This window comes from Pyrgilauda ruficollis, unplaced genomic scaffold (genome assembly GCF_017590135.1).
Source record: "Pyrgilauda ruficollis isolate IOZ18807 unplaced genomic scaffold, ASM1759013v1 scaffold44, whole genome shotgun sequence".
In the NCBI taxonomy this organism is placed as follows: domain Eukaryota; kingdom Metazoa; phylum Chordata; class Aves; order Passeriformes; family Passeridae; genus Pyrgilauda; species Pyrgilauda ruficollis.
Genome location: NW_024525934.1, coordinates 1,557,469 through 1,574,206, shown reverse-complemented (window position 1 = coordinate 1,574,206; position 16,738 = coordinate 1,557,469). Strand labels below are relative to the sequence as shown.

Below are 16,738 nucleotides of genomic sequence, written 5' to 3'. Positions count from 1 at the left end.
ATGTTAGTTTTCTGATTCTGAAAAATAATTGTTTTCTATAGCTATTAAGGTGTTAAATATAATGAATTTCTTCTCTGAATTTCCAAGCCTCTTAAATAATGGTTGGGGTTTGTTTTTTTTTTGTTTGTTTTGGGTTGTTTCTTTGTGGGGGTTTTTTGTTTGTTTGTTTGTTTTGGTTTTGTTTTGTTATTTATCATACAACATTTTCTTGACAGTTGTTTGCATATGAGTTGGGGTGGTGCAAGGAGAGGAGAAATGTTATGAAAGCAGAATCCTGAGAGGGGATTTCCCTCATCCTGTTGTTGAGGGTAGCAGTAATGGCAGAGATCGATGTGATTTGTTTATGTTTTGCATTTTAGGAAGGAGATTGCCATGGTTATGAAAAGCTCTTACCTTCGAGGACTGAACCTGGCCTCGTTCTTTGTGGCAAGCAAGATAACAGTGTTCATGACTTTCATGGCATATGTGCTACTTGGCAACGTCATCTCTGCGAGCAGGGTGTTTGTGGCAGTGTCCCTCTACGGAGCAGTGAGACTCACAGTGACTCTGTTCTTCCCTTCAGCCGTGGAGAGAGTGTCCGAGTCATTGATCAGCATCCGACGGATCAAGGTGGCCTTACTGACTGGGAGGGGGTCTGCATTCCTTCTCTTACTCTGTCTTTGCTCCTTCTCTTACTCTACCTTTGTCACTGATAAATGCAGCCTTATTATGGTTTTGCAGTTTGGGATTTGTAATGAAATAACTTGTTTTGGAAATGGAATGTGTCGCTGCGTAGGAAGGACGTTGAGACGCTTGAGTGCATCCAGAGGAGGGCAACTAGGTTGGTGAGGCGCTTGGAACACAAACCATGTGAGGAATGACTGAGGGAGCTGGGGGTGTTTAGCCTGGAGAAAAGGAGACTCAGAGGTGACCTTATCACTCTCTGCAGCTTCCTGAAAGATGGTTGTAGCCAGGTGGGGCTTGGTCTCTTTCTCCAGGCAGCACTGACAGAACCAGAGGACACAGTCTCAAGCTGCATCAAGAGAAATATAGCTTGGATATTAGGAAAAAGTTTTTTACAGAAAGGGTGATAAAGTTCTGGAATGGTCTGCCTAGGGAGGTGGTGGAGTCACCATCCCTGGATGTGTTTAGAAATAGACTGGATGTGGCACTTGGTGCCATGGTTTAGTTGAGGTGTTAGGGCATGGATTGCACTTGATCTTGAAGGTCTCTTCCAACCCAGTGATTCTGTGAATGCTGTGAATTCTGTATGCAGGTACAAAAAACATGACATGTCCTGTAGGGTGGGCTGAGATGTAGGAGAAAAGTGTGCATAGCAAAGAGTTGTTGCAGACATTTCTGAAGTAAGAGGAGCGTGTGTACAGATATGCAGGCATGCTGGGATTGGGGTTTGAAGAACAAAGCTGGCAGATGGGAGCTGCAGGACTCATATTTCACACTGCAGTACCCTGTCATCTGTGGAGGACAGGTGAGAGCTCTGGCTTCTCTCTTGTGGCTGCTTTCAGTGCTGGAGTGAAGACTCAAATTCAGTAAGAAGGAGCATTGGCAGTGCTGATGCTGGTCTAACAGAGCCAGCATCATGTTCTGATGCTCTGTGGTGTTAACAGAAGTGTGTTGTACACCATGGACCGCTGTGTTAAAATGCTTGGCTTCTCACTGCGCTCCGTAACAATGCCCACCAGCTGGAGTCTGAGCAGTACCTCTGTGCCTGGAAAAGCCTAGCAGTAATCTCCCTGCCCTCCCATGGCTCCTGACATCCTCCTTCTGCTTCCTCTTAGCTACTGCTTTCTGTAAGTCTTCAGCAGCTGTCTCGCATCTGCAAACTCTTAGCTGAGTACACGTTAACTAGTCTTGGCTTCTACGATCAAGATGTTCCTTCTCTTTCCAAAATATTGTCTGCTGCCGCCTGTTTAAGGTCTTTAGACTCCATGAGTCAGAGGATAAAAGAAATTTTTTTTAGGTTTTGTTGCAAAACTGTGTCAGCTGTTAACCTTAAAGGTTTTCTGTGGAAATAGTCCCTTATCTTTCTAAATGTCTTTGGGCTATTTATAATCTAGCATCAAGCAAGGTGTGGTAGAAGTGTGGCCGTGGTACAAAGTGCATGCTTAATGAAAATTGAAGGAAAAGTTTGCTGACTGGGATCATCTTTTTTCTATTGTACAATAGAAGTGCAGTAGTGAAAGTGAAGTGAGCCAACTTTGCAGATGTAAGCAAGTTTCTTTTTTTGTTCATGTCCTGGACTTTAAAATGAGTAAACGTTCAGAGAGTGTTCTGTCTTCTATTGGCCACTTGAAGAATGCTTAATAGAGGCAGTGGACAGCTGCTTACTGTATCCTCATTATTCTTCCAATGAAATAACATAAGCCTTTGCCAGCAGTGGAATGAGGAGGTGTTTCAATGACGGTTTCACCTCTTCTGCATGGAAAGAGGGAGTTAATTTTAAAAGTTGTTAGTAATTCAAGGAAAAGACAGGACAGGTTCTTAAGGTCCATTTCTTTCTGGAATTCTTTATTGAGCAGGTGATTGTTAGAGTCCTCTCCTATTAAGTCTGCACTTTTGGAGGTTCTTTGGGAGGGAGAGCAAGCTAGTTACAGGTACACGGTTGTAGTTGTGCATTGCCTTGGAAAAGCAATTCTTTGATTGGTTTGTGGTTGTTTTTTCCAACCCCTTATTAATGTTGTGTATGCTGCCTTCAAAAAATGTGTTTGGGTTCCTTTCCCATTCCCAATCTCACTTTAGGCAATATCCTCTGCTTTTATTTTATTGCAGAACTTTCTGATGCTTGATGAGGTCTCACACTTCAAGCCACAATTGCATGGCAGTAATGAAAATATCATTCTTCATGTTCAAGATTTGACTTGCTCTTGGGATAAGGTAAATATACTTGCATGTTAAGTGCATTGGTGCTATTGGCATTTGAAGTCTAAAATGCAGTTTGTGTATGTGTGGTGTGCTGATACTTTGTATTCCATCCTTTGTGTTTGACAGTCCTTTCAGTATGTTGAGCTAACTCTGTGGAATAGTACTGAAGACACTATCAAGTTCATCTTAAAAGCAGCTATTTCTCAATACTATACTAAATGAAAAACTTTGCATTTCTCGGGGAAAATATCTCTTTTTATTAAGCAGCAGTGTATTGTAGATGAGGTACTTAAATTGGAATTGAGGACAGACAGCACAGCAAGGTCAGCCTTATCATGTGGGGTTTTTTTCTGTGAGCTGCATGCTTGATTAGTCCATTAGTCTAGAAGCAGTACAATATTATACTTCTCACAACAGGTTTGAAAGCTTTAGAGACGAGTCAGCACATATTTGTTCCTCTGTATTTTGAGACTGTTCAGCTGCACATTTTTTCTGCTTAAAATGCACCAAACTCACCAAAATGGCTAGAAAAAGGGACAATAAATATGTGATAAACTTATTGTATATCTCTTCTATGTAGTAAAGGCAAGGGTTGACTGTTTCTGTTTTAAACTTTAATTGCTATGTTAAGCAGCAGTTTGTGAGGAATTGTTGGTGCTATTGCAGCCTGGCAGTATCCTCACATAAGAGAGACTTCAGTCTCCGTTACAAGTGGTGGAAGCTCTAAAAATGACTTTTGCATATAAATGTAATGCAAATAAGACATCACATATTTCCCTTTCTAAGCCCCGTTCCCCTACCTGTGCTGTGTCCAAAGGAAGATCAGGTGTGAAAACATATGTGCAGATCTACCTACTTCTAGCTACATAGCTGCAAAAGAAAATTGCTATTTTATTCTGCTTTACTTTCTCAAACTTCTCTGTGGCATCAGTATTTCTGAGGCATTGACCAAGCTTTTAAAAATTAATAGATATGAAAGGGTTGATTGTGAATACATTCTAATGCAAAATGCAGTGTATTGCTTAATCTTTGTTTTCTTCTCAAACTGGCTTTGGTGCCACCATTAACAATTTACAGGAAATGGTTGTATAAAGTGCCCATAAAATACTTTTTTCATTAGTTGTTTATATTCCATAAAGCAAGGTAGCATGACTGGAATTACTGGTTTCCTTTCAGTTAAAACCCAAACCCAAACCAAGCCATTCACAAAACTGTTAATGTAACTTCCATTTTGATATTTAATTGCAGTGTGCATGGGAGAAGAATATTTCTCTCAGAGCTGTTAAGATCTGCTCAGAAAGTTTCTGCTATATACTCTTAAAATGATGCAAAATAATTTTATAGACTTGCTCACTGAAAAAATGTGGTAAGTTCTGATAGAGCCGAATTATGAAAGAGGTAATATAAATATATATCCTTTGTCAATTAGTAGGCTTACCTTGCTACCTTGACTAAGTTTCTTGAGACACTTTGGATATCTGTACAGACACTCTACAGCGGGATGATAATTTTTTTTTTATTTTTTGGAGATTGTGTGCCAAAAGCGATACTAGAAACACCAACCAAGAAGCAACCCATGAATCCAAAATCACTTGATGTAAAAAAAAGGATTATTAGCTACACTTTTAGGAAAACAGCCTAACATGGTGTATTACAGTTTCTCAAAAGATAAACAAAACCAATTAATTCCTGGTCACACTCTTGTTTGACTTAGGCAAGTATTTTCTGAGTACCACAGGCTAGTGGAACTAGTACCAGCATGGAACTAGGGATTCTTCAGTACAGCTTTTTACTGATGCTCCTTGAATTTACAGAGCAGTCTGCCTGCTCAGCTGAGCAACTTCAGATTTAAAATCTCAGCATTTGAGCAGAGGCCAAATTTATCCCTTGTAATTTTAGTCCTTACATGAGAAGCCTAAGTAGTATGGTACTTTTATGCAATATATGATCTCTGTGTCCCTTAGGTGGGCAGAACTATTTAATTTTCTTGTGTGTAGGATATGTAAGGTCTACCCAAACTCACCTAAGGAGTTGCTCCCACAAAGGGGTCATTCTTGTGTCCTCTTGTCCTTGCATTCTCTGTCTGTTGCCTCCCTTATGCTGGTTGTTAGTGCTGGTTTGTATGACCTTGTGGTGAAGCAGCTGGGAGGGATAAAGCAATAGGGAATGAATCACTTTTAATGAGATCAATTTTCTGATAGCTGAGTCCCATAAACAACGCATGCAAGGTTAGGCACAAGGAGGAAAGTTAGAGACACAGCAAGTTGACAGGGCACAGGAGAGCTGGGGCATTACTGATAATGAGCTGTCAGGTGTACTTAGCTGCAATATTAGTCTGTGCTCTAATTTAAGTGCCTCAGTTTAGTGCCTAAAAATAGGTGTGGTGAATTCAGAACAAATTGTCTTTAATTATAAGAAATGCTATTTTTGAAAAATATAATTTTTCTTAGGTGTGCGTGGCTGTGCTGTTTGCTTGAATTACTACTTTTGTGTAGGCTCTATGATAACTTCCAGTACTGCTTTAACGTATAGTATGGCAGTAAAAATTTAGAAACCTTAAAAAAATCTTTCTGTAATGTTTTTTGCCTCTTACGTTATATTTTTTAAAGTTTTTGATGTGGGTGGAAATGTCTTTGCACTTCTGTGAATACAGAAGCACAACCTCAAGACGTCTGAAGAAGGACCTGTGTGTCTGAAAGCTTATTTATTTTTTCTGTATAGACATTGATTTAGGAAGAGATATTTTCTCTTCCTACAAACTCTGTGTTAAAAAAGAAAATCTTTAGCAGTCATGAATTTGTAGAGTTCTCCTGACTTTAGCACTTAGGTGAGCACCTGAGCTGTGTCCTCTGGGCGGAGGAATCACCTGCGAGGTCAGGTGCTGCTTGTGGGGGTGTGCTGGGGTTGTGCAGAGGAAAGGAAAAAAATCCCGTTGGTGCCACCTTGTGGAAATGTGCAGTGGCAGCAGAAGTGGTTCCGCAGAGCTGCACAAGGAGCCCGAGTTCAGCTTCTGGCAGCCTGAGCATCTCCTGCGAGCCCTGCAGTGTGTCCCAGAGCTCTGGCAGCAGGGCTGCCTGCCGGGGGTTTCTCCTGGCATATGTGTGCTATCCCAGCCATCGTAGATGTGGATGGATACTGGATTTCTGTTTCTTCCCAAATAATTGGAAATGAATTGCAGGCTTCCTCCTTTGCAGTCCCTGAGCGTTTTTGTCTTGTGTCATCTTTTGTGTGGAGTTATGATGGTGGCCTTTTCAGTTTTCAGCCCCTTGAACTTCAAAAGGTGGCTGGAGATTTTGAGGTATTCTTAACCTTGCTCTTCTGTTTTTGGAGCTTAAGGCTGGGTTTTTGTTTAGTCCTTTAATCAAAGTACTTTTGGGTTTTTTTTTAATGCATATATTTTACTGTTTGCATTTCAGTGTCAGTCATGGTTAGTGTGGGCAAAGATGCAAGTGAAGGCAGATTGTATTACAAAGGTGTTTTTCTTTAATGAGAGGGACCTGCACCAGGTCCTTAGAAATTGGTGTTTAACATAGCTATTAAAGACCTGAGCATCCTTTCTTTCCACAAGTAGGTATTTTTGAAACTTTGATAGGAGAGGTGCAACATATGTTGGGAAATGAGCTCATCCATATCATAAAGGATAGGCATACTAGAAAGTATGTATATTAAACAGACACTCCTAGGGTAGTAACAATGAATAGCCAGTGTACAAGATGGTTGTGTAAAATCAAATGGCATTTTTATGGTTTTACTTTGGATAGAGCCTTGACTAGAGCAAACACAGCCCTGGCTTTCCTGAGGCTCTGAGATCCTCAGCTCTCCATTTGTGTGTGTGCTCAGAGTCACTGAGTGTGTTGTGCTGGGGCTGGGTGTGCCAGTGTGGTGGCCAGCACAGAGCTCGTGTTCCTGAGGCTGCCACCCAGATAGGTGGGCTATGTGGAAGCCCTGCTTCTGCTGCCTTTGGCCTCTTTATTCCTTGAATGCTGTTTTAGCTGTGTTGCATGTTCATGGTGAAGGATGAGGGTCTTTCAGAAGTGTTCGTGAATTACTGAAGAGGCAAAAATCATGTGCCTGAAAATATGGTGGGCATATGGACTGGTAGTTTATAGTGATGTATGCACATTGTTTTCTGTTTCTAAATACTAATTTTGATGGTTTATATTTCATTACTGAGAAATCCTGACTTTTTCTCAAATCCCCAGAGTTTAGAAACCCCAACACTTCAACAGATTTCATTTACTGTCAGACGAGGGGAGTTACTGGCTGTGATTGGTCCTGTAGGAGCTGGAAAAGTAAGTCTTAATATTTACACCATTTCATGAGGCTTTTGAGTCTGTCAAATGTGAAAACTAGAAACCTGAAAATATACAGAAAATACACACATTCCACATCAGGATACTGGCATTCAAAATAGGCCAATGTCCTTCTGGGTGGGGAGGAGGTGACGTGGAGCTTAACAGTATTTTGTGTTTTGCTTCATGACTGCATGAAAAGGGTACTAGTGCTTTTCTACTGTTAGCAGTAGTTTGAGACACAAGGTGAAATAAGCCATCGTGGTAGTAAACAACTGCTCAGTCTCTGTGATGTCTTTAGTGCAACCAAACTTTTTAATTTTTACTTTATTTTTTTTAAATCTTTTCCAGTCTTCGCTCTTAAGTGCCGTGCTTGGTGAGCTGCCTAAAGACAAGGGTTTGATAAATGTTACTGGAAGAATTGCCTATGTTTCACAACAGCCTTGGGTGTTTTCTGGCACTGTAAGAAGTAATATACTGTTTGACAAGGAATATGAGAAAGAAAAATACGAAAATGTTTTAAAAGTCTGTGCTCTTAAAAAGGTAAGGCTTTCTCTTTGTGTATTTTCTTTCCGTCGTTATTTTTATTTTAGTGTTCTTTCAGGCCTGTGGTACATGCTGCAATGTACAATATTGTACAATTCTTCTAAGTAGCATGTGAAATAACTCCCGTTGCTCATCAGAAATGTGTAATTATTTTTACTATCCTTGCGTAAGGCATCCTTTTCTAATTCCCAAAACTTACACTAGAGGGAGGTATGGCATATGTGAAGCACTGACAAAATTGGGAAAAGCTGTTTCCTATTATTTTTTTTCATAATTGCATTTTAGCCCTTTTCATGCGTATTATGGTAGGGGTATGTGCAAATGCAGTAAGCAGCAGAAAACAAATGATCAAGCTAGCACTCTTTGTGACTTTGGTTTCATAAATATCCTTTATGCTTTCCTTTGAAATAAATGTTGTGTTTGCTGTATATTATGCATTGCAAGCAGCTATCAAAAGAACCTTAGGGCTATGTACTGGAGAACTTGCTGAACCCAAGTAGTTTTATGAAAAAATATAGTTGAAAGGTTTGTGTGCAAAGTAGTTTGTGACATGAGATACAGAAGAGGATTAAGCCAGATTTGTCAAGAAACAGACATTTTGCTTGGCAGCTAAAAAGGTTTTGTGCAGCATGTTATGATATTTCTGTCAGCAGCGACACAGGTGGAAAGCAGATTGTTGCTGTAGTGAACGTTTTTTGTGAGATTTTTACGCTTGGCATATAGAGTTTTAGTGTGTCCTGCTGATATTCAGTCATGCTGTTGTCTAAACTTAAGGCTTTAATGACTTTAAAAGACAGCAAACAGCATTTTAAAAGTCCCCACTTCATATTGATGGTAGATTTGCTTTCATAGTTTTCTTGCAAATTTATGTGTCTTATAAAAGCTGTGAATAAGCTTTCAGAACATGTTTTGTAGCTTAATGTAAAACTTCTGTATTTCCTGAATAGGAAATATGATAATATGGCATGGAACACTGTAATTTTGTTGTCTTATCCACAGTCCTGAAGTCCCAAATTAACCAAATCTGTGTGATGAATGTTGTAGTTATTTTTCCTGAATACATTGCAGTAAGAACAAAAACAATGCAGTTTTTAGGGATATTGGCAAGATAATTTACCGAGAATAGTGCAGTTTTTATTTTTTGTGACAGCTAATTTTGTTCAAATAAAAACTAATAAATTTACTGTTAGACTTTTTAGTATTTTATTTGATGTTTTGAATCGCCAATAGATATTCCTTGCAAGGCTAAGGATAGTAGTGCACTTTCCTCTGGCACAGCTGTAGAAAAAGTCAACTTTAGAATCTCATCTATTTTTTCTGCTTTCTCAGGTACCTTTTGCTGAAAGTATAGAGTCATAAAGTAACTGCAGATATTACATTTAGTATGAAACCTTATATTTAATGTGTTATGTTAATACTTTTCAAATAAGAAATGTTACGTTGAAACAGCTTTGTCAGTCTTTGAAGTTAAAATTATTTTTGAAATATTTTTATCTGTTCTTTCACATTTGCAGGACTTGGAATTACTGGCCAATGGTGACCTAACAGTAATAGGAGATCGTGGAGCTACTCTGAGTGGGGGACAGAAGGCCCGTGTAAATCTGGCCAGGCTAGTGGTGGTTTTTGCTGTTTCTAAAATTTATAAATTGTCAGATTCCAGTGACTAAAGTAAACCAGTGTAAGACTTTGTGATACTGACATTTCTTTAAACCTTTTAGAGCCGTGTATCAAGATGCAGACATATATCTTTTGGATGACCCACTGAGTGCAGTAGATGCTGAAGTTGGAAGACATTTGTTTGAAAAGTATGTTACTGCTTTATTTTAATATAAAATGCAACTGTTATATTGTAATTGCTTATCAAAAAACTTGAGAAGGCATTTCTGAGGAGATGGATTTCTTCACAAAACTTTGTACATTCACTTTCTGATTTGTTTTTCCCCTAAATTATGTAATTGGAGGATATAGGGTAATTTCTTCCCCTCTATTTTTGGTTGACTTTGTTCTTTATTTTTCAAAGCCCTGTTTTGAAGATATTATAAATAGAAATATTCTTAAGTGAATATGTTCCATTTTCTTCAGGAAAATATCGAGTTTCATACATGAGTATTGGTGTTTGTGAATAATGGGATTTACGAATATTAGTACTGAGTGAAGAATAAAATGGGGTGGGATTTTAATTTTGATTCTTGAAATTTCTTTTGGGTAGGTGAAACAGGCCATGGAGCCTGCAGAGTAGACAGCAGAGAGCAGAAATAGAAGGAAAGAGAATGTACACATTTACTATGTAAGAGAGGGATACTGGACCTTCCCCCATTTCCAAAGAAACATGAGAGTGTTCATTAAAAGTCAGGTTCCCTTTTCAGTGAGTTTCTTCTTCTGCATCCCTCTGAAACTGTCTAATCTGAGGCACATAGGTGAGTATCAGAATAATATGGTTAGTCCAGCCAGTGTTTTGTCCTTACTTCTTCACAGCTTGCAACTCTCTATGTTAAAAGGCATAATCTAGAATTTACTAGAAGGAAAAGCTTCTGTTGATGAAATGCAGTGGTCTTTGGTTGAGGCCTTCAGTAAATGTGTTTTGTTTAGCATACTTGCATCCTTTGAATTCCATGCTCCAAATACATGAATTAATTTGGTTTTACTATTGTTCTCTCCTGTCCTCCCCTAGATAATCCTAAAAACTTGCAGAAATATTGCAGAAATAGTCATAGAAGTTGCACTGAGTAGCAGTGGCATGAATGTTCTTTTTTCCCTATACAGGGAAGCTTTTAGTATCTAAATTTGAAAGTTGTGCATCCTGTTGATGTTTGCAGTTTCAAATTTGGACCCTCTGAAACCCCTTTAACTTTTTGCTTTATATTACTGATGTTTTTAAAAGGCTATTGTTTGTTTCTGTCTGCTAGTATGGAGTAAGAGTTTTATGATGCATGGGCTATTAGTTGATTTTTCAGGTGCCATGACTGATAGATGGAGTTTGTCACCTCTGTAGTTCACGTGCGCTGTCAAATTCCTTTAATGCCTGTTGAAGCTTTCTAGGCTTCAGCTGCTGCTTTTCTGTTTCTGCTCAAGATCTCTCTGCAATTCCAGCATCTGACTGTATCAGTGCCTGAGTTCTGAAAGTGCACCCACCTGAGCTGTTAGCCTGTCTCTCCCTGAAGTCTTAAGGTCTCTCCATGAAGAAGGAGACGAGAAAGTACCCTGGTGCCTTGTGAAGGGGGTCAGGCTCCCTCTTCGGCTTACTTTACTTTTCATGTGAGCTGTGACACTGGCAGCGTCTGCATTCTACTGCAGACCTGGAAGTGTGGATTTTTGCATGTGCAAAACCATAAAGGAGATAGAAGCCATTGCACTGTGTTTTGCTGATAAGTGTGCGAAGATGAAGAGGAATAAAGAGGTTATCTCAGAGAATTTGAAACTCAGACAAGTAGCTGGGGTTGTTCCTGTACTTTCATTTTTTCTCTGCAACTCCAGATCAGATTGAGCAAAACCCAAAGAAGTAGAATGAAAGCATTTTTTGGAAAATGGGCTGGGTGGAGTAGTACTAGGAAGGAAAACCGATCAATGCCTCCCCACACAAGACTTTAGGGGGGTTTTTTACAAACAGCTGTTTTCCGAGTGCTTCATGGAATCTGTAGAGGTACTGGGGGTAGTGGGGAGAGCGTTATGTTCAGTAGGTTGCTTTGAGAAACAAGGCAAAGCATGTACTTTAGTGCTTCCTGAATAGTGCTAGAAATGTGGAGAAGACAGAGAGCACTTGGGCAAGAATGATTTCTTAGAAGACGGTGCTGAGGAATGTCCAAAACACCACTTCATGCAGGCTGCTCCCCAAGGAGTCCAAACCACGAGGCTTAAAACAATGGATGAGATGGAAGAAACAGGGGATTTTTTAATGAGAATCTGAAGTGGATATTGTTCAGTTCACTCGCTCTTTTTTTTCTTGCAATTTTATGTTAAAGTTTATTTTTTTACAAGTGTCTAGTCTATGTGTTTACAAAGATAGGTATGTGCCTAGTAATTCCCCAAAGCTATGGCATGTGGATGGCTGGTTCATTATATTTGCTGCTTTTCTGTGTTCTCTTCAGCTACTGCAGTAAGTAGTTTAAAACATACAAATACTTTTCAAATGAGAAAGAATGCAAGTAGCACAGCTCCAGTGGGAAAACAGACCATGATATTATTAATGAAGGACTTTAGCTCTTAAGAATTTCTTTATGATACAGACAAGTTGTTCTGTGGATGATGGAGTAGATAAAGGCAGTTTTTCAATTAATTCCTCTTTAGTGGTCAGATTCCTTGGAAGGTATAAACTGAAGATTTCCTATTTTTGTGTTATTTGTTGCCTTTTTTCCTGTGAGTTCTTGATAGTACGCATGCTTCAGCCTTTTTCCATTGCGGGGGTTGCCAGTATAGTTATATGGTTTCTTACATATTTGTAAAAGATGCTTTTGTTTTATATTTATTTAATTAAAAATGGCTTTTAATTCACTTTTAAGAAATCCAGTATTTTGAGACCTCTAGTTTCAAAATGAGGCACAGCCATCACAGATCCAGTAGCACATTTCTTTGCATGGTGAAGTTTGGAGCAGATGAGGATTTCTAAGAAAATAATTCAATTGCACTTGGATCTCAAGGAATTTCCTACTCTCCTTTTTTATCTATATATTTCTATAGATTATATGGTTCCGGATCACCTTTAGATAAGAGTCATGTTTTTAAAAGTGAGATTTATATTTCATCAGTCTGTTGTGACATGCCTTTCTCCAGGTATTGTTACTTCCTGTGTATCTTTTCCAGTGACAGGAGCTGTGTGCCAGTCTCAGCTGATGATCAGCCCGATTTCTTTCTCTTTCTCCTCTGTGCTTGTGAGAGTAGACAGAGTTGCAGGACAGTTTAGGAATCTTTTAAAATAAGACCTAAAGTTGTGATGGTTTTTAGGAGTGGTATACACATCATTCCTAGTATCAGACAGAATTAGCATAGAAAAAGTTCACAAATACCAGGATCTCTGGATCAGAAAGTTCCTAATATATGGACTCTGGAAGCTGGAAATGTGTGCCAGAGGAAGCATCTCCCTGTGTACTTTTTCCAGTCATCCAGTGCTACCTGGTGCCTGGAGCAGGTCAGTGGTTTTTGTGGACCAGTCGTATTTATTTGTGACCAGGACTTGTCATGAAATGGAGATAAATGATTATCAGGGTAGGCATAGAAGCAGAAGCAGCAGAATAGAAAAAGAGACAGCAGAGTAGAATGTGTAAGGTGTGTGGGTTTTTTGTCTCTGGCAAGCATAGCACACTTATAGCACACTTTTTTTTAAATTTTGTAAATTTTGAAATGTGCAAAACTAATGGGGGATTGTTCTCCCTAAACTGCTTAAATTTAAATGGAAGAGAGCGGAAAACAAATATAGGAAGTAGATCAATTTAACAAAGGGTTTATGCCTATGAGCACTTCTGCATGTGCTTTAATTTCATTTCAGTGGTTATTTTTCATTGAAATGAATATAAGTATTAACTAGAGTAAAGTTAAACTTGCATGTGAACTTCCAAAAAGGAGAAAGAATGGTAAGGAAGAAAGTAGAATCATTAAAGAAGTGACATTTTGCAGAGGTGAAAGAAAGCTGGTTCTTGGAGATAAAAACTTAAAAAAGATGGAAGGAAAACTTGTCTCAAAGAAAAGCAGACCTGATAGGGAAGGAAGAACAAATGAGGATTTGCATGCAGGAAGTGCAGAGACTCTGCCTTTGCGCAGGAGAGTGCTGTGTTGTTGTAGGCCCCTTTCTCAGTGTCTCCTGCTTCATGCTCTGCACTATCAAAGCTCAAGCTAATTATTTTTTAATTGTGTACTAGTTTGCTATCAAAGTGTAGTGGGTTTTTCAAATGGATTATAGTATCCTGTTACTTAAGTTTGTTAACTTAAAATACTCTTTGCTTATTTTTGTTGAGTCGGGTGTAGTTTCTAGAGAGGTCTGTTCTAATTCTGGTATTTATGATGATGTAAGAAGGTCATTGATGGTACATTTTTAGGTGAGGGAAAACCAGGCAATGCTAAAGGCAGTTCTGGAAACAGGTATTTGTGAAGTTTTGGCTATGGGATGTGAATTAGTAGGTGCATGCAGCAGGGAAAAGTGCAAAGTGTTGAATCCATGAAGGTACAAGGAGCAGGGATCAGTAGTGTGGTAGTTAATGGAAAAGGAGGTCTAGAGTGTTGTAGATGACAAACCCAGTATGACTCAGTAATGTCAGGGTCTTGTTAAAGAAATGGCACCTTGGGATTTATGACTAGTACTGTGTGTGGCAGTATAAGTAAAATAATACTCCTGTTAAGTTTTGCACATGTAAGTCTCAGCTGAAATAATGTTTCAATTTTGTGCCCTTCAAAAAATGTATAGACCAACTTCATACTCCAGTATAGGTGGTCAGGAACATTCAGGTGTCCAGGGCAGGGAGGCAAAAAAGAAAGCTATCTGCAACTTAAAATAAAAGTCCATTTGGGAGACTTCTTTATTACTTTTATTTGTTTTTCTTTCATGTCTGGAGGAGAAGGACTTCAAGTATGGAGGGACCGTGTACACAGGAATGAACTGGTCTAGGGGCCCTTGGGGATTTAATGGATTGAAATTGCACCAAAGGACTTAAACTTGAACTTCAGAGAAAAAAAATTATAATGGCAAGGGTAGTTTGTCCCTGGAATACATTTTCAAGGGTGTTGAAATTTCTGTTTAGCTTAAACATGGAGAAGAACCCATTTAACTTCTGCCAGGAACATTTTTACGTTTAAATTGATTCCTAGTTTGGGAAGAGGATGCAACTTCCACTGTCCCTTCATCTCACTTTTTCTTGTACTCAAGAAAGGCTGAAGAACCTTTGGGTGTTCTCTGTCTGGATCTCGTGTGGCTGTGTGCACACGTGTGCGTGTGCATGTAATAAATGTGACATTGGTGACTGCAGTTTGTGCAGCGGTTTGTCCTGTTGTCATGCGTGAAGTCTGCTCACAGTCTAGCAAAGTCTGCCTCTTAAGAGTAGCAGACAGTCCCAGGGAAGGTGAACTATCTGGGTTTTAAAAGGCAGGTAGAAAGGTTGTGGCAGTGCTGGGCTGGCCCCAGCAGATGTCTGAACTCTTGGACCATTACATGCCCTGCTGAGAAGGCTTTCCATGGATTCTCTGTACCATCAGTGAGAAAGGGGCACGCTATCAGATCGTGATGCACTTAGAATTGGGCTTTTCACCTGGTTCTTGTTCTTCAGTTACACAGAGCAGTACTTCTAAAAGTAGATGGATGATGAAACTAAGCCTTAGTAAACCAGTTGGAAAAATTTTGGACTATTTTGGAATGTTTTGGGTTTTTTTTTTTTCTTAAATCAGTAATACTGTTTAATTCTCCAGAAGTTTCTATGGCTCAGTGTTACAGCTGGTCTGAAAGCTTCTCTCAAGGAAGTTACTTTTACTGGCTATATTTCTCCTTAATTTTCCACAGTATCTTGCCCTTCTTTCTCTTTCCTTTAGTATAACTTTTTTTAAATACTCTCTTTGCAATTTAATTTATGACATGGACGTTTGTGACAAGAATGTTTAAGACAACTTTAATGAATTGTCTTATTGCCTCCTCTTTTTTTCCAGACCAGAAATAATTATATTTCATTTCCCTACCTTGAAAACTTAAGAAGTTAAATAAGGAATATGTTTGTTAGGGTTTTATATAGTTTTTGTAAATATAGTAAGCATGGTCATCTTCTTATTTTAAAAACTGAGTAATTGAATAGAAGAGGTTTTCCCAAAAGTAAGTAAAATTTTTTAGGACATTTAATTTTAATTAATTTTTCAATCTCTTTGCAGATGTATTTGTCAGGCCTTAAATCAGAAGATTTCTGTTTTGGTCACTCACCAGCTGCAGTATCTCCGTGCTGCAAATCAGATTCTAATTTTAAAGGATGTAAGTGATTGCAGTGTCTATACTTATACTTTTAAATTATCCTTTTTAATATAAGAATGGGAAAAAAAGGTCAGGTTTTAATTTTTAGTTTGTACATATATTTTCTGTCTACTTATGACTACATATGGTTTTTAAGTTTTACAGTTATTAATAAGCTGTTTTTTCTTGGAATATCTTCCCTGAAAAATCTGTTTCTAAATTTTATCATGCATGTAAATAATGTTGCATTAATAATACTTATTTCTTCAAACATTTTGTCTGATTTTGAAATAAAAGTTTTAGCCTTCCCTTTCTTCAAATTTAATATACTCCGAGACTGTGTTAATGTTTTGCTTTTGTTCTTGTTTCTTACACTTCTGTGTGAATAAAGAACTGTGTTAATTTTGCAACAAACCAATTTTTAAATTAAGGCTGAGAAATAGTCTCAGATGCCTTTGAGAATGGGCATGCCTTCAGTACAGCTGGTTCCTTCCCGTATTCATTGTACCAGATACTGAGAGGCAGAGAGGAAATGCAAGGACTGCAGTTGGGGCTTTTTTTCCTGGTGTTTTTTTAAGGCTGGGTAGTGAAATATTTGAAATTACTTTTGATGCATCACAATGGTGCAAAAAGGGGCACTGTCCCTCTTTTTCTTTCCATTCAGATTGCTTTAAAAGTTTCAGTAGCTCTTGAGAAATGAGCTGTGGTAGAGCTGAAAGAAACATGGACGTGGTTCCTTGTGAGGTTCTGTGAGGATCAGAAAATGGAGATGGTGTTTACTTCTGGGATGGAGCAATATAAAAAGACTGATGGTTGTGTGTGTGGTTTAGCAGGTTGTCCTAAAGCTGCATGGCTTGGCATGTCCCACATCTTCTCCAGGGAAGTGATTCTCCCTTGGCTGTAACTGGGGCTGTTCTCATCCTGTTTGTGTTGGCCCTGTTAGCTGCTACAAGGTGACTGGTCAGAGCTTAAAGAGCTTGTTTCTGCTCCTCTGAGTGAGGAGCTCACAGAGGCTTCGGCTCAGTTACTGCAGTGGGATGTGTGCCCAGCAACTGCAGAGCCCCAGAGGTAGCAAGGACAGGTAAGAGAAATTGTCCTTTATGGAAAGTATATAATGAAGGTACTA

The 16,738-nt window shown here is 38.8% G+C and overlaps 1 protein-coding gene across 3 annotated transcripts in view; it reads left to right on the top strand.

The window, feature by feature from the left end:
- ABCC4 (ATP binding cassette subfamily C member 4) overlaps window positions 1-16,738 on the top strand; it is a 141,970-nt gene that overhangs the window by 27,898 nt on the left and 97,334 nt on the right. For all 3 annotated transcript variants that reach the window (XM_041478286.1, XM_041478285.1, XM_041478287.1), the window contains exons 8-14: window positions 360-609; window positions 2,770-2,874; window positions 7,065-7,154; window positions 7,506-7,697; window positions 9,215-9,309; window positions 9,419-9,505; window positions 15,537-15,633. In XM_041478286.1, coding sequence (XP_041334220.1) covers window positions 360-609; window positions 2,770-2,874; window positions 7,065-7,154; window positions 7,506-7,697; window positions 9,215-9,309; window positions 9,419-9,505; window positions 15,537-15,633 — 916 coding nt within the window. The remainder of the gene's footprint in view (window positions 1-359; window positions 610-2,769; window positions 2,875-7,064; window positions 7,155-7,505; window positions 7,698-9,214; window positions 9,310-9,418; window positions 9,506-15,536; window positions 15,634-16,738) is intronic.